At 42.6% G+C, this 27,408-nt stretch overlaps 3 protein-coding genes across 15 annotated transcripts in view; 1 reads left to right on the top strand and 2 right to left on the bottom strand.

The window, feature by feature from the left end:
- Nucleotides 1-4,673, bottom strand: part of Hycc2 (hyccin PI4KA lipid kinase complex subunit 2) — a 69,713-nt gene extending 65,040 nt beyond the window's left edge. For 5 of the 9 annotated variants that reach the window (XM_023562194.2, XM_003463335.5, XM_005000701.4 and 2 more), the window contains exon 1: nucleotides 3,862-4,410. The gene's annotated coding sequence lies outside the window, so the exon portion shown is untranslated. The other 4 variants (XM_023562193.2, XM_005000703.4, XM_063259537.1 and 1 more) reach the window with 4 other exon arrangements.
- Nucleotides 4,674-4,819: 146 nt separating this feature from the next.
- On the top strand, nucleotides 4,820-16,942 carry Ndufb3 (NADH:ubiquinone oxidoreductase subunit B3). 2 transcript variants are annotated; one of them, XM_063259549.1, is made up of 4 exons: nucleotides 4,862-5,016; nucleotides 12,897-13,002; nucleotides 15,214-15,355; nucleotides 16,557-16,942. In XM_063259549.1, exons 3-4 carry the CDS (start codon nucleotides 15,216-15,218, stop codon nucleotides 16,711-16,713), a joined length of 297 nt encoding a protein of 98 aa, XP_063115619.1. In that variant the 5' UTR covers nucleotides 4,862-5,016; nucleotides 12,897-13,002; nucleotides 15,214-15,215; the 3' UTR covers nucleotides 16,714-16,942. The 2 variants fall into 2 exon arrangements, with proteins under 2 accessions (XP_005000761.1, XP_063115619.1); XM_005000704.4 differs by lacking the exon at nucleotides 12,897-13,002 and having other exon boundaries at nucleotides 4,820-5,016.
- The window catches only part of LOC134478365 (uncharacterized), a 29,585-nt gene continuing 9,381 nt past the window's right edge, over nucleotides 7,205-27,408 (bottom strand). The window contains exons 2-3 of one of the 4 annotated variants that reach the window (XR_010050981.1): nucleotides 26,601-26,668; nucleotides 20,700-25,206 (exon numbers count right to left, since the gene is read on the bottom strand). Coding sequence is in view for 1 of the 4 variants with exons in the window: in XM_063259533.1 (XP_063115603.1) it covers nucleotides 9,444-11,345 (1,902 nt within the window). In the remaining 3 variants the exon portion in view is untranslated. Of the gene's footprint in view, nucleotides 11,746-20,699; nucleotides 26,669-27,408 lie in introns of those variants that run through there. The other 3 variants (XM_063259533.1, XR_010050982.1, XR_010050980.1) reach the window with 3 other exon arrangements.

Raw genomic sequence — 27,408 nt, forward strand, 5'->3', positions numbered from 1 at the left:
AACATTCTCTTAGATTTAGGGAGGAAAACAACTCTTTTCCCTCCTGCACAGTGATAACTGTTGATTTCATTTATTCTACCCTTCTAAAGAGGTCACTTCCTCTTTTCCCTTTTACGGCTTATAAATTTAGAGGCAGGCAGTCATAATGGCAGCTATTCCCAACGGTCCATAGTACTAACTGAAACCTGTGTGCAGGTTTAGTAGTCCTATTAATTAAACTGTATCTTTTCTAAAGCACTGAATATATCTCAGTTGTTTGCACTTCCAATTCTTAACAAGAGTATTAGTAGATAAAAAAATCCTTTAATTAAGAATCAGACACTAGGGCTGGGGATTTAGCTCAGTGGCATAAGCACCTGCCTTGCAAGCAGGCAGTCGGGAGTTCGATCCCTGGTACCGATAAAAACAAAAAAGACAAAAAAAAAAAAAAAAAAAAAAAAAAAAAGAATCAGACACTAGAGCCAGGCATGGCGGTACATGCCTTGTAATCCGAGTATTTGGGAGGCTGAGGCTGGAGGATCATTGCAAGTTCCAGACCAACCTGGGCTACAAAGTGAGGTCAAGTTCAGCCTGAACTGTATAGCAGATCTTATCTCAAAAGAACAAAAAACATACAAACAAAATCAGACACCAGTAAAAGTATCAGATTGAGGATGCGGCTCAATGGTAAACTTGCCTAGCACACAAAGGCATTAAAATGTCAAATACCATAATAACAAAGGTAAAGATAAATATGACTAACATTTTTCTAAGTTTAGAACAAAAGAACTATTTTGTAGCCCATGCTTTGCCATCAAAAAACTGGTTCTAGCCACCACATTTTATGCTGTTTCAGCAACTACATTTCAAACCTTACAAGTACCGTACCACAACTATAAGTAACAGCCAAGTACAGTCGCACATGCCTGTAATTCCAGCACTCCAGAGGCTAGCATGGGAGGATCACCATGAGTCTGAGGTCAGCCTGGGCTACATGTGACACCTTATCTTAAAAGATCAAAACAAAAAAAGGCTGGGCATGGTAGTACAGGCCTGTAATCCCAGCACTCAGGCACCTGCAGCAGGAGGATCACTGCTAGTTCTAAGTCAGTGTGCACTACATAGTGAGACCCTGTGTCAAAAAAACAAACAAACAAACAAAATAACAAAAAAACAAACCTCTACAAGTAATCAATCTCACATCTCTTGATATATACATAATGGAATTTAAACTTTTCTCATTTACTTTTTCACATACTTGTTTCCATGGTAGAGTCCCAAACAGAAAGTCTAAGAACTCATAAAAATGAACCATAAATTTCTAACTGGACCCATGTTGAGTTCAACATACTTGCAATTTTGTACATTATGGGTGAATATGCAAATATTAATGTACATGTTTACCATATCAAAATTACTGTAAAAAGACCATTTATCAAGAAAAATCCAATTCTAGTTTCCAATTTTAGTCTAGTTCTAGACCAAGACAGAATCCTGAGGCATTAAGAGATCTAAACATGAGTAAATACCTGTGCAAACTAGTAATCACAGGTCTAAATTATGAAAGAAACTAAGTTTACTTTATGGAAAGTAGCTAAGTGCCAAGTGAAAGCTAATCCAAACCAAAACATTCAGCACAATTTTTATTCCTGGCAACTTCAGCTCCTAGCTATGACATTAAATGGTAACAAGTGATTGAGTTATAAAAACATTGGTAGGTATGGCAGCCCTTTCTCTCAAGTTAAAATTGTTATGGGTTCACATCACAAGTGCCTTTAATTAGATAAATGATTCCAAAGTAAAAGCCAGAGGTAAACCAAATCGAGGAAACTTTTTTCCCAAAAATGTATCTGCCTTCTTCATATTTTTTCACTACTAAGATTCTGAAGATAAGTGTAATATGATAGATGTGTATGTATCTTTTTAAAATCTTCCAATTTATTTTGAGACATTAATCTGTCTCCACCTTTATGGAAAATTCTCATATCAATAGCAAGCATAAGGAACAGAACTATGGGAGCTCTGCAGAAATTCATGCAGGTAAAAAGGTGTATTCAGAGAAGATGCAAACCCTCTTCAGGGATTTCTGTACCAGCTCTCTTCAAATCTAAGTATGACATTTTAGATAATGCTACATGTTCAGTTTATTACCCTGAGAAAAACACATTTTAGTAATCAAACCAAAACATAAAAAGAAACCAATTGTGGCAGGCGACCCTAAGAAACTACAATAAAATGCCAAAACTGTACTGCTTTGGTATTAAAAAAGCAAAGCACTATTGTTGAGCATGGTGTCTTATCCCTATAATCCCAACAATTGGGAGGCTGAGGTAGGATTCTTGTGAGTTTGAGCCAGCCTGGGCTACACAGAAAGGCCTTGCCTCAAAAACAACAAAGCAGCTGGGAGTGGTGGTATATGCCTGTAACCCAGAACTTAGGAAGCTGAGGCAGCAGGAGGACCTTTCCAAAATTAAGACCGCCCAGGCTACAAAGTGAGGTCAAGGCCAGCCAGCCTGAACTGCACAGCAAGACACTGTCTCATAAAGATAAAAACAACAATACAAAAACAAAACAGACAACAACATTCCTCCTCAAAATAGCTTAAGGGTTGGGCTAAAAAAAAAAATCAAGATCCATTTTAAAGTGATTATATTTCAACAACTATTGTTTTCTTAATAAACAGCAACATTACTGAAGTGTTTCAGGAGAGCACTTCTATAAGCTATAAATAATATCCAAATTAGTATTTGCTAATTTAGACTAGTGTTTCTTAAACTACCCGGTAATCTCTAATATCCAATTTATGGCATGCTACAATGACATCTACTGGACACTCAAAAGCAGCCATTAGATCTCCTAGACAGTCTGAGTAGGTTGGTTACATAACACACACACACACACACACAGCAAGAACCCCAGCCTACATTAAGGCAGAGATTTGTTCATAGGTACTCAAAATACTACAAATTTCGCCTAAAATAGAAACTGAAGTTTTCTTTGTGATTCAGATAGCATTATTTTTTCAGAGATAAACAACAAAGAATGAGGCATCAAGAATCATTTAAAAATTTTAATTAAAACATTGACAAGGCTTGTTAGTACTCTGAATACTTTAGAATGAACTTCAGGTCGCACTTATCCTAAGTACTTTGAGACAGGGAGCGGGGGTTTTAGCTCAGTGATGCTATGTCTGCCTGGCAGTCGTGAGATCTTGAGTTTGATTACAGGTAACCACCTCACCCCGAAAAAAATGGCATCCAGATACTTTGAGAGAAAAAAATGAAATAGTGATTGAAGTTTATGTGAATATAAATGACCACTAATACCAAAAAGCAAAACACACCTCATTTTGAAAAGTTTTTCTGACAGGCAATATACTAAGGCAAATGCAAGAAAATGATAAAATTGCTAATACTCCATTCCTCCTAAACCGAAGGTATTATTCCAAACATCTTACATTGTAGTAATTTATAGCTTCTTTTAAAATTGTTTTCTAGACTTAAATCGCTCAATAAACTACAAAGTTATATGTTTGTACATAGTCTGTCTTCTCATAGCATATGCTAAAATTCCTATTTTAGCCTTACATTTTATTCTGCAAAAAATGACTCCCAAAGCTTAAGAGCAAAATAATTTGTGATTAGTTTTATATGTAAATACATCTCACCTAAGTCCAAGAGATTCAGAGCATGCTTTTAAAATCTAAGATATAAGTAACTCATAACAAGGGTCTCAGACTTACAGAGCAAATTACTTAAAATTTTAGGCTTTTCCTCCCTCAATCCCGACCTCCAATTGTTCAGCTCCTAACATCCACAGTATCCAAGGACAGGAAAGAGAACTACCAACTACTTTTCTAATCCCTTTCCAACTTGTACTTACCTCCTACTGTAGATTTTTGAAGCTCTTTACCTTCCTGAAAAACTGTATTGTCAGCATCCTTCACCCTCGTAACAAATAAACTCACGAATTACAAATCACAAGCCTGATCACACTCGTCCGGCGCTCATCGCGGCTGAGCTCTGCGTGACGGCCCCGTCCCCGCGCCCCCGTCCTCGCCCACGGCGCCGCCTGGTGCCGAGCACGCCAGCCCCAACCGTGCTCCCTCGCCAGCGGCTGCGAGACCCCTCCTCCGAGAGGTCAGACCGGGCCTCAGGGTGAACGCCGGCCCAGTTACATAATGACGGCTAGGGAGTGTGTGCAGGGTCGCACCGCCAGAAGTTCTTTCTTCTTCGCATCCCTTCCCACCTCCAGGTAAGGCCCTGAAGCCCAGTCCCTCGGCTTCCTCCCGGCTCCTGCACCGCCACGTCCTCTGCTCGCCTGGCCTTCGTGCAGGGGATCCCTCAGGCCCCAGGACCGGCACCGCACTCCCCCGTCCCCCTCCCCGCCGGCCTGCAGGCCGCGGGCGCCCGGCTGGACCGCGCCGCCGCTGTCTCGAGACCTCCGCTTGCTACCTGGCTACGCGGGTCCGTGGCCGCCGGCGGTAAGGCTGCAGCCTCCCCAGCCCACCCTCGTCAGCCGCCCTCCACACGTCCCGCAGCCAGAGAGGAAAGCCCCCGTGTACAGCGTTTTGCAGACCCAAAACCAGCAGGACAGCCTACCCGCCCCCGCCGCCTCCGGCTTCCTGCCGCCACCGCCTCCCGCAACAGCCTACCAGCCGCAGCGCAACATTCGGGCCGCCGGTTGGCTGAGCCTCCGCTCTCAACAACAGCCACTCTCATTGGCTGAAGCTCCCTTCAGCCCGCCCACGGGTGCAGACTCTAAGCACTCCGCCACCAACCAGGAAAAAATCTTTTCCCGTGCTTCTGAACGCCACGACGACTCTTATCTCGGTCAAACTTCGGATGCCTATTTGTGAGAAAAATAACTCCCTCGAGTTATCGCCACATGATCCAGAATCTCTAAGCCAGTCCCGGAACGCAAAACGTCGCCACCGCTTTCCTATCGTAAGAAACTCGAGGTGGCAACTTCCGCTTCCGGTTGGCTGCGGCTGGAAGGTGGACTACTGAGTGTCCTGAGAGGTCAGATTGCTGTCAGGTAAATAAAGGCGTTGGTGGACACTTCTGAATTAGGGACGAGAGCCAGAGTCTTGTAGGGAATGTACATAGGAGAAATTAAATGGAGAAGGACGAGGAAGGGACAGTTGAAGAGGGGAGCAGGTGGAGGAGCTGGCGGGCAGAAAGAGCCCAGCGGTCTGGTCAGGACCTGGGTAGGCAATGGTGAGGGGAGGACGCTGCTCCCTCGCCTCTGCCTCCCGCAGTCTCCTCGCCCGGTGCTCTTTGGGTTTATATTGACATCGAGTAAAAAGAAAAAAGAAAAATATACGTAAAACTTTTAAATATTATATTTCATCTAAACCAGTATGTTAAAAATATAGCAAGGTATCCATATTGTTATTAAAGAAATATTTTTATACTGTTTTCAAAATCAACATACTTTACAGGATATCTATATGTTCTTTTTATACTCGATCTCTATTGATATTTCATAATATTTCCAGTCGAGAAAATAGATACGTACACCAAAATTGCTCCAAATTGCATTTTAGTATTTCCTAATAACTGATTTGAGAATGGTTTTGAATTTTAAATGCATTAAAATTAAATAATCCCTGGTTCCCTGGTTGCACTTGCCTCTGTGAGTGGCTGCTGGCTGGGACTGTAAGGAGAGATGGGTAGGACTGCTGGCCCGAAGGCCTGCAGAGCTCCAGTTTTTCTAGGTCATGTTGGATTTTGAGAACGATCATACGCCGTAGCATTCACACCAGCTGGGTGTGAAGATGGACTGTTTCCCAAGTTGTCATAATCTCACAGGGTAGATTGTATCCTCATTATATGAAGAAACTGAAGTTTAGAGAAATTTGATTTTCCTGGGCTTTTATAGCTATTAATGGTACAAAATAGGAGAATTCCAGGCATTTAAAAATTATCAAGATGTGATAATGTATATGGACCAATTTCCCAAGATATTATTACTGTTATTCTGTATTGCAAACATTACTCATAAAAAAAGAATTCCAAAGTCTTCCTTCAAATTATTGGGATATTATTTGTGGCTATTCTGAACAGAAATAGTTTTTAAAAAGAAAATGAAAGGTTCCCTAGAAATAGTGTTCAACTTTTTATTTTTATTTAAAAGTTCTGCTGGACATGGTGGTACATGCCTGTAATTCAAGCACTCAAAAAACAATAGTAACAATAACAATAGTAATGTTTTGAAAACATATTAGGAAAAAGGGAAAGCATTGCCATTCTAAATAAATGCGCCTAACAGCCTACCCCCCTCCCCCGGCCAAATAGCCTTTTTAAAAATAATGTATTGAGGCCTAGGGATTTAGCTCAGTGGCATAAACGCCTGCCTGACAAGTGCAAGGTTGTGAATTCAACCCCTGGTACCGATAATGATAATAATAATAATAATAATAATAATAATAATAATGTATCAAGCTGGGCAGGTGGCACATTCCTGTAATCCTGGCCCTTGGAAGCTGAGGCAGGATAATCACCGTATATTTGAGGCTCCCCTGGGCTACATACAAGGCCAATCTGCACTACATAGTGAGGCCCTGTCTCCAAAAAAAAAAAAAAAAAAAAGTAAATCTCAGAAGTCATTCTGAAATACAAAGCCATAATTTTTCCCTTCTTCCTCCTCCTCTTTTTCTTCTTCTTTTGTCTTTTTTGAGACAGGGTTTTACTATACAGTTCAGGCTGGCCTTGAATTCACTTTGTAGCTCAGGCTAGCCTCAAACTCAGTAATCCTTCCTCAGCCTCCCAAGGCCTGGGATTACCAGTGTGTGCTACTACACTTGGTCTCTTATTATTTAAAAAATATTAATTTGGGGCTGGGGATTTAGCTCAGTGGCTTAAGTACCTGCCTTGCAAGCAGGCGGTCGTGAGTTCGATCCCCGGTACCGATAAAAATGAAAAAGACAAAAAAAAAATATTAATTTGTTTGTTTATGTATTTACTTTGAGATAAGATGAGGTTTGACTATCCTCATTTTAGGTTTGAACTTTTAAGTGATCCTCCTGCTTCCGTCTTGAGTAGCTGGGACTACTAGCACGTGCCTCTGTGCCTGACTTTTCTTTGTTATTTAATCTACCAAGTAATAAAATAGTACATTAAATGTTTTATTCAAAGTTGTGAATGTTGTAGGTTTAACTTGATTTGGTGGGTGATAGAGTTATTTCCAAAAGATGAAAAATATTAACAAAAGATGAGAAATATAAAATAAAAAGTGGCCTTTATTCTGAGAACACGGAGAGAGATGACCGGCACCTCCACCGCTGGCGTCCGGCAATCTCTCCGGCGGACACGTGGCGTGGGGGCCTGTAAATAGCCTCGGTTTGGGGTGAAACCTAAGGCGGGCATTAGGGATACACAGGTAGCCCATTGGTCCTAGGTTTGGCGCCATATGTAAATTCCCAGGGGCGGGAAGATGGCGTCACAGGTAACTTCCTAGGGGCAGGGCAAGATGGGGCTTCCTGCTTCCGGTTGTGGCTTTCCTGGCTACAGTGTCCTGTCTGGGCCAAAACCTTTCATATCCCGTCTTATGATTATTATTATGAAAAGGGGCGAAGATTTCTCTCTTTAACTACTTCCTGCTGGCAAAGGGCGCTGTACTGGAGCCTAGGGGAGTCGACGGGATGAAGGTTGATGCCCAGGTAGACGCTGCTGCCAGGTGTTTTAGCCAGGACAACTTCACTGGTGAATGCACGTATGTCAGACTGGAAAAACAAAGAGACAAAATGTTATGAGGAGACATGGCACTGTCATATTTAAGGACCAAGGTGAGGTAGAAGGAAAGGTGCCTTTGATTTAGACATATCATTCTATCAGGACTATGTTGAGGTAGAAGCATTTCCACAGTAAGGCAGAATTCCGAAAATTAAACGTGGGGTTAGGAGGAGTGGAGTTATGAGAGGTGATTACTCCCCCATCTGAAAGCATAAAAGTTAAGACGGTAGATTGGTAAGGCTTGTCTCTGGTATGCATGATGTTGGAGTCTGTAGGCAATACTGTTAGAGTCCTGCTGTAAAAATAATCATTAATAGAATGTAAGAAATTAGGAACCAAAGTGGATAACAAAACATGACTTAGCCTGTTAACTGTGGCTGCGAGGCCTTTGTGAGATGGAGACAGGTAGGAGACAGAAGATGAGATGACCACTCAGAATGATCAGATTTAGGGCTGGGAGGGCACCTCTTAGCCTGAGCGATGTGAAACTAGGATGGAAGTCCAGCAACTTTGATTTAGGCATGGGTCGCTGTAACCTGGTTGTAGTCCTTGGAATGATTTGCTGTAACAGAACTTTAGCAAGTATGAGAAAGGCTTTTATGTATCCTGAAAAAGTATAAACCAAGTGAGAAGACAAAAATGTATCTGTCAGTCTTGACCAGGGTTGTCTGACAAATTGGTGAACAAGAAAGGAAGGGGGTGGTCTATATCACTGAGGAAGGGTCTACCAGCAACAACAGGTGGAAGATGTAGAGGCTTCAGTGTGTCTAAGTCAGCCTGAATAAAAGGCATTTTAAGATTTAGGACTGGGACCTGCACAAAATAGGCCCTGTTTGTAAATGGCATAGGTTGACCATCAATACCATGTCACAGAGATTGATTTAATATAGCAACCTGAATACTCAGGAAGAACTCTGTATATATGGCCTCTATGTCCACAAATATAGAGAATGTCTTACCTGAGAGTTTTAGTGCGACTTGGAATCTGAGACGGACACCTTAAAGGGGGCTGTTGTTGCCCTGAACCCCCTCAGCCTCCAGCAGCGATTTTCTGTCGGTGACGAATCTGGCAGTGTCAACATTTCCTGTGAGGGCTATTACTTAGGATGACTTACCCACTCTCTGGTGGCTAGGACAGTCCAGTAGCCCTGGACTAAGGTCTCAAAGAATGACAGGGTGGGGCATTTTCTTGCCCAGTATCTTCTGCTGCATTTGAGCGTGGTCCATGGAGGGGGCAGGCAGCTCCACCTTGTGTAGGTTTACCTGTCTCAGAACTCCAAGTGTCACAAGTGTTAAAATTATGAAAAACCATATTAAGATCTCTATTAGGTTTGAAGGTCAAGTTTTGCCTTTTTGTTTGGGATTTGGACTATAGTAGAATTAAGTAAGTATGCAGGAATTTAATATTGGCATTTTGGATTAGAGAGCAGGCTTTATCTGGATGGCATATCGCTTTTTTTTTTTAATAGGGTGACATGTAGAATTAACAAAGCTTTAGTCTGCCAAACAAGGCTTTAATGGAAACGTTTTGCAGTAAAGGTTTAGCAATCTTATGAATAAATCTATCAAAACTGATCTAATACTGTCAAATTCTGAACACATTTACTTTTAAAGTTGTTATTTGCAGTAGTATGAACCAAGACAAATAAAATTAAAACTTTGAAGAAAACCCTTGTCTTGAAATAGAGCTATTGGTTCCCAGCAAAAAGGTATTTATAACCTTAGTTGTTAAACAGGAGATTGGTGAAGGCTTTGATTGATAAACAAGGCTGGTAAAATTATCAGGTGGCCAATAACCTTGATTAAATGGTTTGAGAATTGTAATAAAAAGCATCTTTTGAGCGGAGCCAAATTGTAAAAAAGCATGCCTGAGCAGAGCCGCTGAGCTGCTGTTTCGCGGCGCTCCAGCAGAGCACGCCCAGTGGGTGGGGCAAGCACTGGGATGTAGTGCGCAGGGGCGGGCTCAGACTGCCCCCGGAAACGTGTAAGATGGCAGCGGCGACGACGGCGCATGGGGGAGGGAGGGCCTGGGATGGCGCATGGGGGAGGGGCTGGGAGGCGGCCCGACACAGCGCACGAAGCTGGAACTGCTTGCAGGGCGCGAGGATTAGAAAGACAATTTAGGAACACAGCTGGGTTTTGATTAGCCTCCTGGACCTGCTTTAAAAGTTTGTTATAGTTAGTATGCTTGACCTGCTCTGGCACAGCTATAGGCCTAGAGTCATTATCAGCGGTGTTTACCTGTCTGTGATCAGCTTCTTTTTGAGCTGCTTGCCACAGCTGATTCCGTTCTTGTGAGCTGAGAGTGGTATTTAGAATCCCATAAACATCCTTAAAATGTAAATCATAACAATTAGTAATGAATTTAAATTGCCTGATATAATTCTGTGGGTCAACAGAAAAGCTACCTAATTTATGGGCAATCTGGGATAGATCAGAAAGGGAAAAAGGCACATGGATGTTAACAAGTTTCTTGGGGCCAGCTTGCTCCCGAAGTGGAAGCAGAGCCTGAGGAGAAGATTCCAGAGCAGAGGGCCATGGAGCAGCTATCCTTCCGGTAGGCGCATGTGAGCAATCATCTGTAGGGCGGCTACAGAGCTGCTGCTGGTCACCCTGGGAAACACAGGCAGATGGCGTCTCACTGTGTGCCTTGCAGTGAGAGGACTGCTGTCGGCAGCACAATGAAGCGTCATGTGCACTACAACAGGGCGGCTGTTGCAGTTTACAAGAGGAGCCACAAGGGGACGCCCGTTGAGAGTGACGGTCCTGGGAACATGGCGGCGCCCTGTCACGTGACCCGAAACATGGCAGTGCCCTGTCGCCATGTGGCCCTCCTGAACATGGCGGCGCCATGCCACGTGGCAGAGGGTTGCAACATGGCGACTGTTCCTGGCGCAAGCTGGAACAATCATGCGACCTGCTGGAAGGACATAGCAACCGAGACCTAGTATGGTGGGCAGGCGGTGAGAATGCTGTAGGGGATACAGAATTCTCAGGAGAGGAAGTCGGAGACTGCGAGGAAGCGCTAACAGAGGGATTAAAGCTGCTGGGAGAGTTATGGGTCCCGGAAGGCAGAGAGGGAGACGATCGCACAGCGGGAGGTATCTGCGATGGAGAGGGATTAGAGCTGCTGAGAGAATCAGGCATAGGGGGAAGAGAGAGCGGTCCGGCGGGAGAGAACGGCAGGGAACGAGTTTGGTGGTAGGCAGGTGGTGGCTGGGAAAACAACGGAGGGCAGGACGGGAAAGTTTGCGGCGCAATAGACTTAGCTAAAAGTATCTCAGCTGGAGCACAAGACTTACTGAGAGATGGGCGTGTTCTCAGAATAAGAAAGGCTTGGACATAAGGGAGTTCTAATAACTTGTTGTCAGCTTGACAAAAATCGTACAAGTTCCTGAGAATGCAGGGGTCAAATGTTCCTTTTTTGGGCCAAGGCTTGCCGATAAGCGGATAGGTTGGCCAAACCTCCTGGCAGTAAAAAGTTAGTTGTTTAGTTTTTATGGTACCTTTAATTTTTAGAGTACGTAAATTGGAAATTAGGCATTGTAAAGGCGTCTTTTGGGAGTTAGAAAATACGTTCCCCATGACTGATTCAGGCAAGAAAAAAACCGGAGGTCCAGAACAAGTCATCACTTATTTGTGGCACCACGCGGCGGCTACGGTTCCAAAAACTCGTAAATTCCAGTCGTCACTGAGAGATTTACGAATGGAGTCTACGTGGGGTCAGTAACAGTTTTGCCTGTGAAAGCGCAAGGCTTTAAGGGAAGTGAGGCATTCTTTCAGTGTGGGCAGTCCCAAAGATCCCTGCTTTGGGCTATCCGAACCCAAAGAACGTGAGAGATTTTGTGGACGCAGGTTTGCCCAGAAAGAACCCTGCCCTGGGTGGTCCTAAGGATGTGAAAATGCACAGACCCACGCAGATGGGGAGAACATTCCACTGGGGCTGCCCAGTGCGAAAAGATCCCCGGGGAGTGCTCACCTGAAATCAGTCTGGCCGATGCGGAGTGCAGGCGGCTGGCGACAGGAACGTCTCGGGAGAGGAAAAAGCTCGGGGTTAATCCAGGATGTTATCTGGTTATCGGCTAGGAGACTTTGGATATGTGGCCCAAGAGTCAGTTGCCTGCCGATCGAGTCACGGCACCAAATGATAGAGTTATTTCCAAAAGATGAAAAATATTAACAAAAGATGAGAAATATAAAATAAAAAGTGGCCTTTATTCTGAGAACACGGAGAGAGATGACCAGCACCCCCACCGCTGGCGTCCGGCAATCTCTCCGGCGGACACGTGGCGTGGGGGCCTGTAAATAGCCTCGGTTTGGGGTGGAACCTAAGGCGGGCATTAGGGATACACAGGTAGCCCATTGGTCCTAGGTTTGGCGCCATATGTAAATTCCCAGGGGCGGGAAGATGGCGTCACAGGTAACTTCCTAGGGGCAGGGCAAGATGGGGCTTCCTGCTTCCGGTTGTGGCTTTCCTGGCTACAGTGTCCTGGGCCAAGACCTTTCAGTGGGTACAAATTTTCATTTTTAAGTATTTTTTGGGGGGAGGTACTGGGGATCAAACTCATGACCTTGCACTTGGCAGGCATGCGCTTATGCCGCTGAGCTAAATCTCTGGCCCTGTTTTCTAATTTACAAATATTGTTGTTTAATTTGTCAGACTGTTCAATTTTTTTCCTCATATCTTGGAATGATTGATGGAATAAGCATTTCACATAGTGTGTCTTTAGGCAGGGATATAACTCAATGGCGCACACCAACCTACCAAGTACAAGATCATGAGTTTGATTCCTAGTATCAAAAAAATGATAATGATAATATGTGTTTAGCATATACTAATAATGATCTCTGTCTTCTGAAGTACTGAATAAGAAGTCCTATCTTATTTTGGGGCTCATACTTACAAAAGCAAGTATCATGTAATTATTTGGACTAATTTCTGGAGAGTATTCAATATAGAATTACTACTGCTAACTTTATATAAATCATAAGGTAGCATTATTCATACACCTTAATTTGAAATTTACAGTTAACACTGTACGTGGTAACTGAAATAAAGTTTTAGTTATCTAAAAAACAACAGTAGTAAAGTGAAATATTTATGCAACCGCTGAAGACACTTTTTATTGAAGGAAGCTAGCATACTGACTGAAATGGTCCTGATTGCTCACCTGGTTCCAGGTGAGCCAAACCCAGCCTACTGCCTGTTTCCTTAAGGCCCTTGATCTGAGAATGGTGAAGATCTGCAATCATATTGATAATAAGGAATACTGACTTTGAGCTCTAGGTAAGCAAAACGCTATCCCCAAACAAAGGAACTTTTTTTCCTCATTAGATCTGTGTTATAAATAATTGTGATCCTAGCATATTGGAGGCTGAGGCGGGAAGATCGCAGAGTTCAAGGTCAGCCTGAATGAACTATATAACAAGACCCTGTCTCCAAAAATTCCCAAATTGTACTGTTTCTATTTTTTTTTTCTTTTTGTCTTTTTCCTTTTTATCAGTACCAGGGATCGAACTCACGACTGCCTGCTTGCAAGGCAGGCGCTTATGCCGCTGAGCTAAATCCCCAGCCCCTATATTTTTATTTTATGAATAAAACCTTTGGATTTGCCTATGCAGTTTTTACTTCTTGCTTACAAAGGTTAAAAGACCTCATTTTTCCTGACAAGCATGAGGTTGTGAGTTCGATCCCTGGTACCAAAAAAAAAATTTAAAAAAAAAGAGCTCATTCTAGGCATGGTGGTGCATATCTGTAATACTAGCACCTAAGAGGCTAAGGCAGGAGGATTGCTGCAAGTTTGAAACCAGGCTAGGCCACTGCATAGTGTTTCTCAAAAACCCAAAATTAAAAAAAAAAAAAAAAAAAAAAGAACTCATGATATTATCTCATTGAAAAGCATTAATACTGCATTTAAAAAATAACCATTTAAGCCAGGCATGGTGGCACACTCTGGGAGGCTGAGGCAGGAGGGTCACTGTGAGTTCGAGACCAGCCTGGACTACAAAGTGAGCACAAAGCCAACCCAAACCTCATAGCGAGACCCTGTTTTAAAAAGACCTCTACTCTCTGTTTGAATGTCCACTTTGTATTCTTTGATACTGTGATTTGAGCAACTATTTTTAAGATGATAATATGTAATCTATTAACAGGTGATTTCTTACTATTTTTTTTGTAGTTCTGTATTACGTGTACCCTTATACCGCTTTGTTTTGTTTTGTGTTTTTCTCTTTTTCCTCTTAAATAAAATTTAAAAAAAAAAAGACCCCTAAAAAGAGAACCGTTTGCTGGGTGTGGTGTTGCACACCTGTAACCCCAGCACTTGGGAGGCTGAAGCAAGAGGGTCACCATGAGTTTGAGGCCAGCTTGAAATACACACAAAACTTTGTCTCTAAAAGTGAAAAACAAAAAGATCATTTGAGAAAGCAGATAACAAAATGGTATGTACAACATTTTGTATGTATGCTTATACATTGGAACTAAACAGAAACAGGACTGCTTAGAAATTAGGAGAAGGGTACCATTTCCTATTTTTGTTACCTTTGGGAAGTTAATTTTTTTTTAATACTAGGAATCAAACAACCTTACACTTTGCCAGGATGGCACTGTGCTGCTGAGCTGTATCCCTGGCCATGTTACTTTTGAGTTGCATCTGTAAAATGGGTAATTGTAAGTGAGACCATATTTGCAGTGTATGATGGTTATCTTTATTGTGAGGCGCTGGTCCATGCATGCAGTGCGTCTCTCACAGCAGGGCTGTTCTCAGAGGCTCAGAGCATCTTGGGGGAGGGATGGTAGTGCACTAAACCCAGTGCCCCTGCACACAGGGCTCTCACTGAGTGCTGCTGTCACTGTAACCAAGAAAGGTGCCAAATAGGAGGTGACGGTTGCTGAGCAGCAGAATTACTGATTATTATTTTTAATATGTATGCACATTTTCTAATTGAACATATTTATATAATATTTTTTTTTTGGTACCGGGAATCAAACTCATGACTGCTTGCTTGCAAGACAGGCTAAGTTCCCAGCCCTTTTTTTTCTTTTTCTTTTGAGACAGAATCTTAGAATGCTGACCTTGAACTCACTGTCATCCTCCTGCCTCAGCCTTCAAGTGCTGGGATTACAAGTATGTGTCACCATGCCCAGATTATTATAAGATTTTTTATTTTTTTGGTATGAGACATCGAACTCACAACAGCATGCTTGTAAGGCAGGCTCTTACGCCACTGAGCTAAATCCCCAGCCTATAATAAAATATTTTAATTTAGACTTTATTTGTTTTTTAAAAAACATTAAGTGTTTTACTTAAGACATGAACAGTGTAGGGCTCAGTGTTATAAGTGCCTACCTGACAAGTGTGAGGTGGTGAGTTTGATCCCCAGTAGCAAAAGAAAAAATAAAGACATAAACAGTGTTTTGAAAAAAGACACACAATCAGTTTGGCCTTTGGATATTTATGGTTGATGTATTTCTCCCCTATGTTATTCTTTCCTGTAGACATGGCCCCAGGGCATGGGCACGAACATGGTCATAATAAGCTGGAATTTCCAGACTACAGACAGTGGAGGATAGAGGGGACACCATTAGAAACCGTGCAGAGGAAGCTGGCTGCACAAGGATTGAGGGACCCGTGGGGCCGGTAAGATAAACTGAGTGACGTGGGTAGGTTATCGCACTTGGGTGTTTTGTGTTTTGTTTTTGTTTTGCAGTATTGGGTGTTGAACCTAGTTCAATTATTGCTGAATGTAATTTTTACCTACTTTTAATGAATATTTGCATCTATGTTCATGAGGAATGTTACTGTAGTTTTCTTTAACATCTTTGGTCTTGGCATCTAAATTAGATTTGATACTTTCTGATAATTCAGGTATTTGGAGTTAAATGGCTTTTGGTCTTTATAGAATATTTTTTGTTTTGTGTTTTCCTTTTTGGGTACCAAGGATCCAACTCACAACCTCAAGCTTGCCAGGCAGGTGCTTACGCTGTTGAGCTAAATTGCCAGCTAGCATGATTTATTTTACTTATTTATTTTGGTACTGGGGATCGAACTCATGACCTCACATTTGCTATGCAGGCACTTGCACCGCTGAGCTAAACCCTTGGCCCAATTTTTTAAATTTAATTTTACTTTTTGTTGATTTATCTGTGGGAAGAGACATTTTTCCTACAGCTCTCTAACTTCTGTTTGTTTCTTTGTCGAGGGCACTTAGAATCATGACCAAGGTAGGAAATCAGTCTCCTGAAGGAAAGCTGTGTTGTGTTTGTATAGTAAAATCGTAACAAATGATACACTGTCTTAGGTCAAAATAGATCTTGTATTAGTGGGTTTTTTTTTTTTTTTTTTTTTGTCTTTTTTCCTTTTTATCGTTACCGGGGATCGAACTCACGACTGCCTGCTTGCAAGGCAGGCACTTACGCCGCTGAGCTAAATCACCAGCCCCGTGTTAGTGTGTTTTATCTTTCTAACCTTGTAAGATAGGTAGAGGAGCAGGAGAATAGCCAAACCCCTGCTGAAGGCTGAGTTCCTCAGTGCAGCGCAGTGGTGAACATAGGTCAAAGCCTCCGAAGCAGCTGCCCCACTGTGCCTGACCCCACACAGGAGCTGGCCGTAGCTCCCGTGGGCAAGTGACGTGAGTCTGAGAGCTGGGACTGAGAAGAAACATTCTCTGTGTAGCCTGGGCCTGTATTCTTAATTATCCTGCCCCATGGATTCTCATGTGCTACTTGCGTGACTTACATGACGCTCCGTTTAAGTCTGTGAGAAAGATGAAGTTCCAGTCACTGAAACAGTACCCTATTCTGTGCGATTATGAGCTTTCCCTTTTTCTTTTTTCTTCTAGCAATGAAGCTTGGAGATACATGGGTGGCTTTGCCAACAATGTTTCCTTTGTCGGCTCACTCTTAAAAGGGTTCAAGTGGGGATTCGCAGCGTTTGTGGTGGCCGTGGGGGCTGAGTATTACTTGGCATCCCTAGATAAAGATAAGAAACAACACTGAAGATGGTACCCACAAGTTCTCCAGTGACTTCTTAACTTGTGAAAATATGATTTCTCCACTGTGTCCTACTTGTCTGTGTGTCTCTTAAGGAACACTGGTTAAGATTTAATAAAGAGGGTCGGGGATTTAGCTCAACAGCATAAGTGCCAGCCTGGCAAGCACGAGGACGCAAGTTTGATCCCCAGTACCCACACACAAAAAAAAATTTAATAAAGAAAACATATGTCAATCTGTTTTGTGATCCTTTAAACAAAAAGCAGCTCTGGGCCAGGTCTGACTGGAAGGATTGGGCATGAGCAGTGGCGGTAGGTAAGGCACCCCTTCACACAGTGCAGAGGGCCAGGCTCTGCTCTGGGACAGTCGCTGCTCCTGGCCCACACATCCAGGGATCGTGTTTATCTTTTTATGCTTTTTTCTAGTCTTGTTCAGTTAAAATTGAAAACAGCTTATTTTGCTAAATCACCTATATTTGTTTATAAATATGAAATCAATGAGACAGGAATTTCTAATAAACTGATAGTAATAAGTGGAATGTGGTCAAGTGGAATTATTCAAAAGACTCATTACAAAGAAGATAAGAAGCAGGGCCAGGGATATAGCTCAGCAGCTAAGTGCCTGCCTGACAAGCACAAGGTAATGAGTTTGATCCCAAGTACCAAAAAAAGAAAGGAAGGTGTTTAAAATCCACAAAGCTTTGGGACCAATAGAAATAATGTGATCAAATTTAAGTTTAACTCATTGATTTTTTTTTCTTCAGTCTTTGACACAGGGTTTCACCATGCAGTTCAGGCTGACCTTGAACTCACTTGGTATCCCAGGCTGGCTTCAAACTCACAGCAAATCCAGGTGCTGGGATTACAGATGTAGGCCAACAAACCTAGCTTTATTTATAATTTTTATATTAAATGTAAATTTCAGAACAAAAGACTTTGTCAGTTCAGGCTGGCTTTGAACTCACTCTGTAACCCAGGCTGGTCTCCAGCTTGCAGCAGTCCTCTCGTCTCAGCCTCCTGAGTGCTGGGATTATAGGCTAGTACCACCATACCCAGCCAAAGACTACTACTTGCACAGGGATATAGATCAGTGGTACAAGATCCTGCCTGGAAAGCATGAGCTCATTAGTTCGATCCCTGATAACAACAAAAAAATTACTACTTGTAAATAAAAAGGCACATTTCATAATACTAGAGGGATCCATTCAATACATTTATGATGGAAATCTTGCAAAGTACATGCTCAGACCAAAGACAATTGGGCTAAGAACATCTGAAAACTCCACAAATATTTGGAAGTTGGATTACATGGATGAATATACTTTCCTCAAAAAAATCTCAGCCAGGTATGCTGGTGCATGCTTTTAATCCCAACACTTGGAAGGCTGATGGAGGAGGATCACAAGAAGTTCAAAGTTAGCCTGAACTGTATAGCAAAACCTAGAAGTCTAGGGAAAGTTAAAAGTATTTTTCATGGGATAAAGATCAAAGTACAAAATCCAGAATTTGAGAGCTGCAGCTAAGATTGACCTCTCACCACTAGGAAGAGAGATAACTAATGCAACAGGACTGGACACATGAGGAAACTAACCTGGTGGCGTTTTACAGCAGCTGCCCGAACGTGGCAGTTCTGGAAGTGAAGTGAGTGTCCTTTGGGGGACTGCTGACTTGGGGTGCCGTTCGGGGGTGGAGCCCTTGCCCACCATGTGCGAGACTCAGGATTTGATTAGTGTGTGTGGGGGGGTACCTGCCAAAGAGATCACCTGAGCAGCTATATACCTATCTTACATTTTTACTTTTTGGTTGATTGTAAACTCACTTGCTAGGTCAGGTGGAGTAGGAAGTGCAGTGCTTGACACATCTAAAATAGGTGGCTCCAGCTCCCACTGCATTGTCTGCGTTCCTTGGGACTGTTTTGTAGTTGTGCTTGAGATAAATGACAGGAACTTTAACAATCTTTTTTACTTTTAGTATTAGGACTTGAACTAAGAGTGCTAAGCTACTTCCCCAGCCCTCTTTATTTTGTAATTTTTTTTTTTTGAGGCAGAGTCTCACCAAGAGCCCTAGATTGACCTCAGAATTGTGCTGCTCCTGCTTCTGCCTTCCAAGTAGCAGGGATTACCAGCGGATGAAGCCGTGGCCTGTCTGGGAACTTCTTGTTAGACGAAATGAAACATTACGGGGGACTTCTGGGGACAAGGCGACATGGAAAATGCAAAGACAAACACAACAAAAGAGGAGGACTTTACGCTTGTAGAAAGTTAATGGGAGGAGAAGACTTGAAAGGGGCGTAGGGTGACAGGAGCGCAGGCAGTAGGGGATACCTGCGGGAGGTGGCCCTGCTTTGTGCAGGCTGGAACAGTCCGCGTGAACTGCGTGTTTGCCGGGCTCAGGGAGTGAGGATGGCAGCTGCCGTTGGCCTAGAGGCTGGGCGCACAAAGATAAACTGACTCTCCCCGACCTTTCTCTTTTCCTTCATTCACTGTAACGATCGTTTTTCTTTCTACAATCCGGTATCCCCCATGGACCCGTTTACTGCAGCAAGCACGGCAGCCAAGGCGAACCGTTTCAGTTCTATCATGTGATCGCTCCTTCTACTGGTGTTCAACACGCCCACTGTGTGGCGTCACTTCCGGGGCGGGGTCATAAGGGCGAGCGCGCGCCGCGTTGCGTCACTTCCGGAGCAGGGTCTCAGAGTTATGGCGCGACGCAGGGCTTCGGCTCTTTGGCCGAGCGAGACGTGCCTTGGGGCCGCAGTCAGCGGGTGCGGTCGGGTTGATGGCGGGCCGTGGTCAGTGGCTTGCAGGAGCTTCTGACTGAGGGTGGTGGCCCACGCAAGAACCGGAACACGAGAAGACAGCAGAGGCGCAAGCTCTGACTGCACCGCTGCTGATGACACCGGTCGGGAAGATGACCGCCAGCCAAGTCTGCCCTGCACTGCGAGCTCGGGCTGCCCAGACGTGGATCTCAGGTCGCTAGCGACGCGCACACTACATCAGCGAGGCACTGTGGGGTGGACCTCACCCATGTCTAACCGTTTCTGTAGTGTTTATCTTAATGTTCATAGAAGAGAATACTGACATAACAAATCTAAGTCCCAGGTTGAGATTTACTGTAATTTTTACTCACAGTATTCCATTGTCACTAAAACTGGCATTCACTCACAGGTGTTTAGTGTAGTTTATATGTACAACCTAAATAGTTTTAACAACAAAAATTGATATATTCAGTGTTGGCCTCACAGTTGGCAGTGTGGGTTTCAGAGGTTAATGTGTAATCCCAGCACTTGGGAGGCTGAGGCAGGAGGATCACTGCAAGTTCCAGGCCAGCCAGAGCTGCATAGTGAAACTGTTTTAAAAAGGCTAAAAACAGGGGTTGGGGCTTTAGCTCAGCGGCATAAGCGCCTGCCTTGAAAGCAGGCAGTCGTGAGTTCAATCCCCGGTACCGATAAAAAGGAAAAAGACCAAAAAAAAAAAAAAAGGCTAAAAACAATAAAAAAGGGAGAAGAGGAGCGGGGAATAGGAGGAGTAGTTGATGAGTTGCTTGCTGCAGTAACACTTGCCTTGCCTGTAATCCTAGCACTTGGGAAGCTGAGGCTGGAGGTTCTTGAGTTTGAGGCCAGCCTGAGTTGCATAGCAAGAGTTCATCTCAAAAAACAAACAAATGTGTTCCCAGGGCCCCTCAGAGCCCCAGTCCTGCAGATTACCCAGATTCATGATTCCTCTATGAGTCCTACTCCACTTCAGCATCGTTTGGGTGGGGAAAAGTAACTTTTTTCTTCAGTTTTTGTTTGTTTTGTTTGGGGCCAGAAATCATGTCAGAAACTTGGAGTCTGGCCAGACATAGTGGTGCATGCCTGTAATCGCACTTGGAGGCTGAGACAGGAGGGCCATTGTGAGTTTGAGACCAACCGGGGCTACAAAGTAAACTACAAAGAAAAGAAATTCAGAGTCTGGAACTCCTGTGGAAATTGTATTCACTTGCCTCAGAATCTGTAAGAAGGATCTACTGCAAGAGGATTTTATTTCAATTTATATGTCATATATAAAATTTATTACATGGTTTATTTACACATACTAGTATTATGAATATACATAATATCCAAAATGCTGTTTAATGTTAATGAATTTCCTTTGGGGGGGTACTGGGAATCAAAATCAGATCTCACACTTGCTAGGCAGGCACTGTGCCACTGAGCTAAATCCCCAGTCCCTAGACCAAATTACTTTTGCTATATTAACCAATGTAAAAGGTGGCTTTAGCACTTAAAAAACTAAAGGTAAAATCTCCATGTCTCAGATCTTAATATTTTTCTGGTTAATCTCACATACAACAAAGTGAAGCAACTCCTTGAAATATCCTACAAATGGGGCTGGGGAATTGGCTCAGCAACATAAGCGCCTGCCTTGCAAGTGTGTGGTTGTGAGTTTGATCACTGGTACCGATAAAAAAAGAGACCAAAAAAAATCCCACAAATTACAAAGATAACTGGACAGAATGTAGGTTATTGCTAAAGACTTACGTTTTTGGGACTGTACATTACAAGAATAACATGAACATTTAAGATGTAAACCCGGTAACCCCAGCACTCAGGAGGCTGAGGAAGGAGAATCATGACAAATTCAAGAATTTGAGCCACCCTGGGCTAGTGACATCCTATCTTAAAAAAAAAGTTATACATCAAAGATGCCATTTGAAAAATAATATTTTCATTTTGTCTTTTAAAACTAAAAGAATAACTCGGGAGGCTGAGGCAGGAGGATCCTTGTGAATTCAAGACCAGCCTGTGCTATGAAGTAAGTTCAAGGCCAGCTGAAATAGCAAAGCAAGACCCTGTCTCAAAATAAATAAAACTAAAAGAATCATTATCATTATTGTCATTGCTCATAGTGAGGATAAAACCCAGCGTCAAGTTTATGCTTAGCAAAATCTCTACCACTGAGCTACATCCTTGGTTCTTTTTTTTGTTGTTAGAATTAATTTTTTTATTTATTTTTTGCCAGTGAAAAAAAAAAGCAGTAATTGTTTTTTTAACTGCTTTGTTCTGTTTTGATATGTTTAATCTTACCCTCTTTGAGATGTAAAACAAATGTGTAGGACTGATAACCATATTACTGAGCTCTTGTTTGATCATAGAGCAGGACGGTTTGTAGTGTCACTTTATGAATGTCATTCTAAATACTTTAATTCTATAACATGAACAGCTATTTCTAAGATGACAATGTGTAACTTATCAACCAGCAATTTCTTACTGTTTGTTTTTCTGTAAGTTTGTATTATTTCTACCCTTTTTTTTTTTATCTCCATGTATTCTTTTGTTTCCTTTTCTTTAAATAAAAAAAAAAGAAAAGAAAAGAAAAGAAAACAGTATAAGTGACACAGGACTTCAAAACAAGAAAATAAAAATCAGCAATGTTAATCATAATGTTTTTTGCTGTCTTCAAAATAGCTGTCCATACCTTCAGACATAGTAAAAATCAAACAAAACAGAACATAACAGAACCAATGAAAACAAAACAATGAACACAATAAAGAAACTTCAAAACAAGTTAAGAGTAAGTCCAATATGGCTACCATAGTGTATCTTTTTCAAGTAGGTTCCCACAACATTGGATATAATAAACAAACAAACAAAAATGAAATAAAGCCCAACCCAACAAAATAACGAATATGATACAGGACTTAAAAACAAGACAATAAGGAATTAACAATGGCCAGCACCCTTAGAGGGAGATCCCCCATAGATACTACATTACATATTGTTATCTTCAGAATAGATGGTGAGACCACCAGACTACAAAGTCAGTGAAACACTGAACACTACAAGCATTAAGCTGTATTTACCTCAATAGTTATCATCACAGCTTGTGTTTCTCCACATCAGCCACTTTTGGGGGTGAGGAGACCTTGTTTCTTCCTGTCTCTCAGCCTCTACACCAGAAGGGGTTGGCATCTGGTTCTCCCACAGCACCTCAGACATGGAGCCAACTCATAGGGATGGTTTACTTATTTGGCTTCTTCTTATTCTCCTCCTCCTCTGCAGTCCATGAGCAGCACTGACTCATGGGAAAACACTGCCATTTAGTTCTCTCCCCCAGCTGCCTGCACATGGTACGGACTCACAAGGAGGACTTGCTTCCTGCTGACTTGCTTTAATGTTTTTTTAAAGAAGTAAAGGGATTATGAGGGAGAATTTTAAAGCACACACTCAAAGAAATAGTGTGAGGCCAGAAAAAGGTGCACAGAACAGCTAATATTTATGTTTTTGCAGTGGAATTTGTGAATCTACCAGACCTTGTTTGCAGGAAAAAAGTGATGACTCCCCAACAGGGAAGACAGTAGCTTATTTTACAGAAGGATACAGAGTCCAGTAAACTATTTTGTATTTTTAAAGATTAAACATTATCTAAAAATATTCTGTGATACTTTTGACAACCTGCCAGGATGTGGAGATGTGGATAACCTGAGATAACTGTATCTTAGTCACATTCTTCTTAAAAGTACCATCTATAAATTATAACCTCCCTGTCTCCTTCCTATCTTCTGTTTTGCTTCTCTTCTACCTGAATTTCAATTCCAGGGCTCTGATCCCTTACTCCTGAGGGATGCAGAAGCAATTTGGGGCTATCTTCTGCTTCAGGCTGACAGGAGGCACAGACGCTGCCTTGCAGGGTCAAACACTTCACTCTGACTGTCTAATGAGAAAAATACATGATTTTTGTTTGTCCTTTGAAGGTCCAGAAAAGGGGACCAGGCCTTAGAAAGCAATTGATACTTAAGCTTCATTTTACAATGGGACTCATTTCTTTATGGCTTTATAAAAATTGCTGGTCTCCAATATCCACTGTTTTAATGTTTCTACAACTGACCACTATGGAAGTTAGAAAAGCAGCATCATTGCTGTGGAAGGCAACTGCACAGGCAAGTGCACACCAAACCTCAGTACTCCTGACTCAGCATTTCTACATCCTGCTGATTTACACACTCCTGTGCATACCACACCAGGTGCTTCTGCTTAATATCAGAGAGGATGGCTTGCATAACAAAGCCAAACAATGATATGCAAAGTGCCTTCACCATGCTTCTTAGTGAAACCAGCATTATGCATGGCCACCAAGGAGCCATGGGGGTCAAACACTGGTGAGCCAGAAGAACCCCAATAAAAAGTGGTGTCATAGGTAACAACATTAGGGTTGTGAAGAATTTCCCTGAAACTGTTTTGAGTGTACATGTGGGCAAACTGAGGCTCAGGCACTAATTCTCTCATACTTCTGTCACACGTCTCTTTTCGCTCTCTCTGAGGAATCATGACACATGCATCAGTGGACTTCGTTTCTCCTGCAGGATGCCCAATAATATATACCAACCCATTAGCTGGTGCAGGGGCGATCCCATTGTAGAGTCCTGCAGGAACTTGCTGTCCATTTTCCTTGAGTTTCAGGACTGCGTAGTCGAGATCTACATCAGATATCTCAAACCAAGATTCGATGGAAAAGGAGTTGTGGTCTTTTGATTCAAACTCTTCCTAACTGAATGTCACTCGAGCACAGTGGCCGATTATGTCTGCCCACTTGCTGGGCTCTACTCCTTTTCCCACAATCTGATCTACCACGTGGTGACAAGTGAGAATGTAGGCCCTGTGAACATGAAGCAGGTGGCAGTACCCATGTTGCCATTATTGTCCCAGTGTAAGAATCCAACTGAGTCATTGAAATGTGAAAGGAGCTTGATTGTTTTAACAGGAGTAGAATTTTTGGTCTGTTTCCCAAAGTTTGTTCTATGAAACCTAAGTAATGTTGTTTGTTTTTTTCCACTTGTTTTCACTTCTTTCTTGATGTGTTTTTCTGATATTTTCTCTTTTTCTTTTCAAGCAGGAATACTCTTCCACAACGTATTCTTTCAATACATGGGTCTGCTTTTCACTAACTCAGAATTCTGTGCCGGCACCCTAGGGCTATTTCTAGTTTCAGCTTCCATCTTGAAGACCTTTCCCTCCACCTGATTGACTACTTGAGTGTTTTCTATAGTGGAGTTCTTGTTGCTGATGAGTTTCCAATGGCCATTCTCCAGAAAAGGAAGAAATCTGTGGTCCTTGCACAAAGCCTCCTTGATGGTTTCTCCTTTGAAACTAAAGACACAGAGTTTGTTTCCTTCTTTGTGAAGCTCCTTACATTTAACAGTCCTTTTTATTGTCTACCCAATTGCATGAACATAAAATTTGACACAGTCAGTGTTTGGTCTGCCTTTCGGCCACGTATTGGATTATCTTCCTTCTGCTCACTTACATGTTTGGAAAAGGTAATGTTCACAGTGGCCTCATTAGGAATACAACTGAAGGGCATCCCTAGGTTCAGGAACCCTGTAATCCTTTCTGTGCCACATGCCAGCATTGTTTTGCCTTGGTGAGACTTTACCTGTTCTATGATAGCCTCAAGACTATTGAGTGCCTCGTGTAAACTGGCCCTCTGATCCAGACCGCGGATCAATCCATGGGGTGTACCTGAGGAAAGAAATCCACAATTTTCATATTGTTCTCTGTGTCTGCTTTCCCGGACCTGGGCTTCTGACAGCTCATGACGGCTTGACGATGAAACAGATGGTTCAGCTGAAATCCCAGGGGCCTCGAGCACCTGCGGACGCACTCTTTTGGACGGCGGCGGCTCTGGGGCAGCGCAATGGCGCGAGAGGACTGAGCAAGGCGCGGGCGCGGATGCAGCTACATCCTTGGTTCTAAATTTATTTCTATTTCAATTTTTTAAAAACATTATTATTATTATTATTTTGGTCTTTTTTGTTTTTATCGGTACCGGGGATCGAACTCACGACTGCCTGCTTGCAAGGCAGGCGCTTACGCCACTGAACTAAACCCCCAGCCCCTAAACTTTATTTTGAAGGTAGTAAAATACAACAGAACAAAGACAATCGAGACAATGCAGTGAAATTGGTAAAGAGCTTCACACCGGGATAACAATAATAGGTACTATAATATATCTTGTTTTCACAATAGTTGCCCATTCCATCAGGTATAGCAAAATCAAACTAAAAACAACATTATAAAACCAATCAAAAGAGAATATTGAATAGAGCAAAACAATCAGAACAAAGCAAAACAGTGAAAATCACATTTGCCTTTAAACAGAAAATAGGGGGCTGGGGATTTAGCTCAGCGGCATAAGCGCCTGCCTTGGAAGCAGGCAGTCATGAGTTCGATCCCTGGTACTGATAAAAATGAAAAAGACTAAAAATACCCAAAAAACAAAGTAGTAGGAAATCCCCCATATTTGCTATATTATATATGGTCATCCTCCCAAGAGATGCTCAGACCTCTGCCCCCAGTTGCTAACAGTAGGGTGGGGGTGGGTAGGGGATGTTTGATTCTCAGCCTGCGCCACCTGCTCTGGCCCTTGCACCGCAGTTTCCCTGTCTCTTATCAGCACTAGTTTTGTTTTGTTTTGTTCAGAGACAGAATCCCAGCTTGCAAATCCTGAGGCAGCTCAGCCTTCCTCCTCTCCAGTCGGGCCAAGCCATGAACTGCAGCTCCCGGGGGCGGGCCCTCAGCACCTCTCTCCGGTTCCATCACTCATTTAACAAGCACTTCTGGAATGCCTGGATGTAGTGGGTATCACAGCCCCAGAGCACATCAGTGAGCAGCTTTCTCCATAATCCCACTGCAATGCAAGGTTCTTATGGCTTCCCCATGGGGATTGCAGGCCAGGCCATCCACATGTAGTGTGTTCACCAGCCAGTGTATCTCGGGGCACGTGGTCAGAGCTGGTCTGAATCAGGCCATCGGCCCCAGTCCTGCCAGGCTCTCACTGCTGCAAGCTGAACGGCGCTTGCTTGTCCCACCTGAGAGGACACACACGTGTGTCTGTAGCGCAGATCTTTTCCTACCTGCCCTGGTCTTCTCCTCAGATCACACGCTGATGGACCTCCATGGTTAGCCTTCAGTCACCTGCATACTGCCCAGAACATGGTAAAATGTTCAGTAAATGTTTACTTTGACTTAATTTCAAAGATTCCTTTATTGTAATTCTGGGAATAAATTCCCATCAAAACTACTCATCATAGCAACACTTTGGTTTTTAAACCCAAATATCTGGCCTGTTTTTATTCAGTCAGTGGCAAAACACTAGTTTGTGGAGAGAAAAATCCTTAAATATTTGCTAAATTGAGTTTAAACTACTTAAAATAATTTTCCTTTCTTGATCTTTAAATTTTTAAGGTTTTACAGGAGATATAAATTCTCCTTTTAGGAAAAAATGGAAACAAAGCTTTTGTAAATGAAGAGAGGAGAGGTTGAATGGAGGGTAGGGGAATAGGAGATAAAGGGAATTGGGATGCATTAGGTGCAGGTACAAATTCTTTATGAATATTAAAGTGTACCAATAAGCTTAAGTAATTAAGAATAAATAACTAAAGCCAGAAGGCCTCTGTACCACACACATAAAAATTTTTATATTTCAGCCCTTTAAAAAAGGAAAAGAGAGCTGGACATTGTGGCACATGCCTGTAAACCCAGCACTCCAGAGGCTAAGGCAGGAGCATCAGCAAATTTGAGGCCAGCCTGGGCTGCACAGTAAGTTGAAGACCAGCCTAAACCACAGAAGGAGACCTTGTCTCCAAAAACATTTAAAAAAACACGAAAGAAGGCAGGAAAACAATAGCTGAGAAAATAAAGCACAAACAGTAAGTTTGAAAG

Source organism: Cavia porcellus, unplaced genomic scaffold, assembly GCF_034190915.1.
Source record: "Cavia porcellus strain 051 isolate PalLab524CR breed Dunkin Hartley unplaced genomic scaffold, mCavPor4.1 scaffold_12, whole genome shotgun sequence".
Taxonomy (NCBI): Eukaryota; Metazoa; Chordata; class Mammalia; order Rodentia; family Caviidae; genus Cavia; species Cavia porcellus.

Bases quoted from the DNA above. Each gene is read 5' to 3' on its own strand.
- Ndufb3 (XM_005000704.4), top strand. From the start codon at position 15,216: ATGGCCCCAGGGCATGGGCACGAACATGGTCATAATAAGCTGGAATTT. The intron at 15,356-16,556 runs GTAAGATAAACT...TTTTTCTTCTAG, and splicing joins TTGAGGGACCCGTGGGGCCG to CAATGAAGCTTGGAGATACA.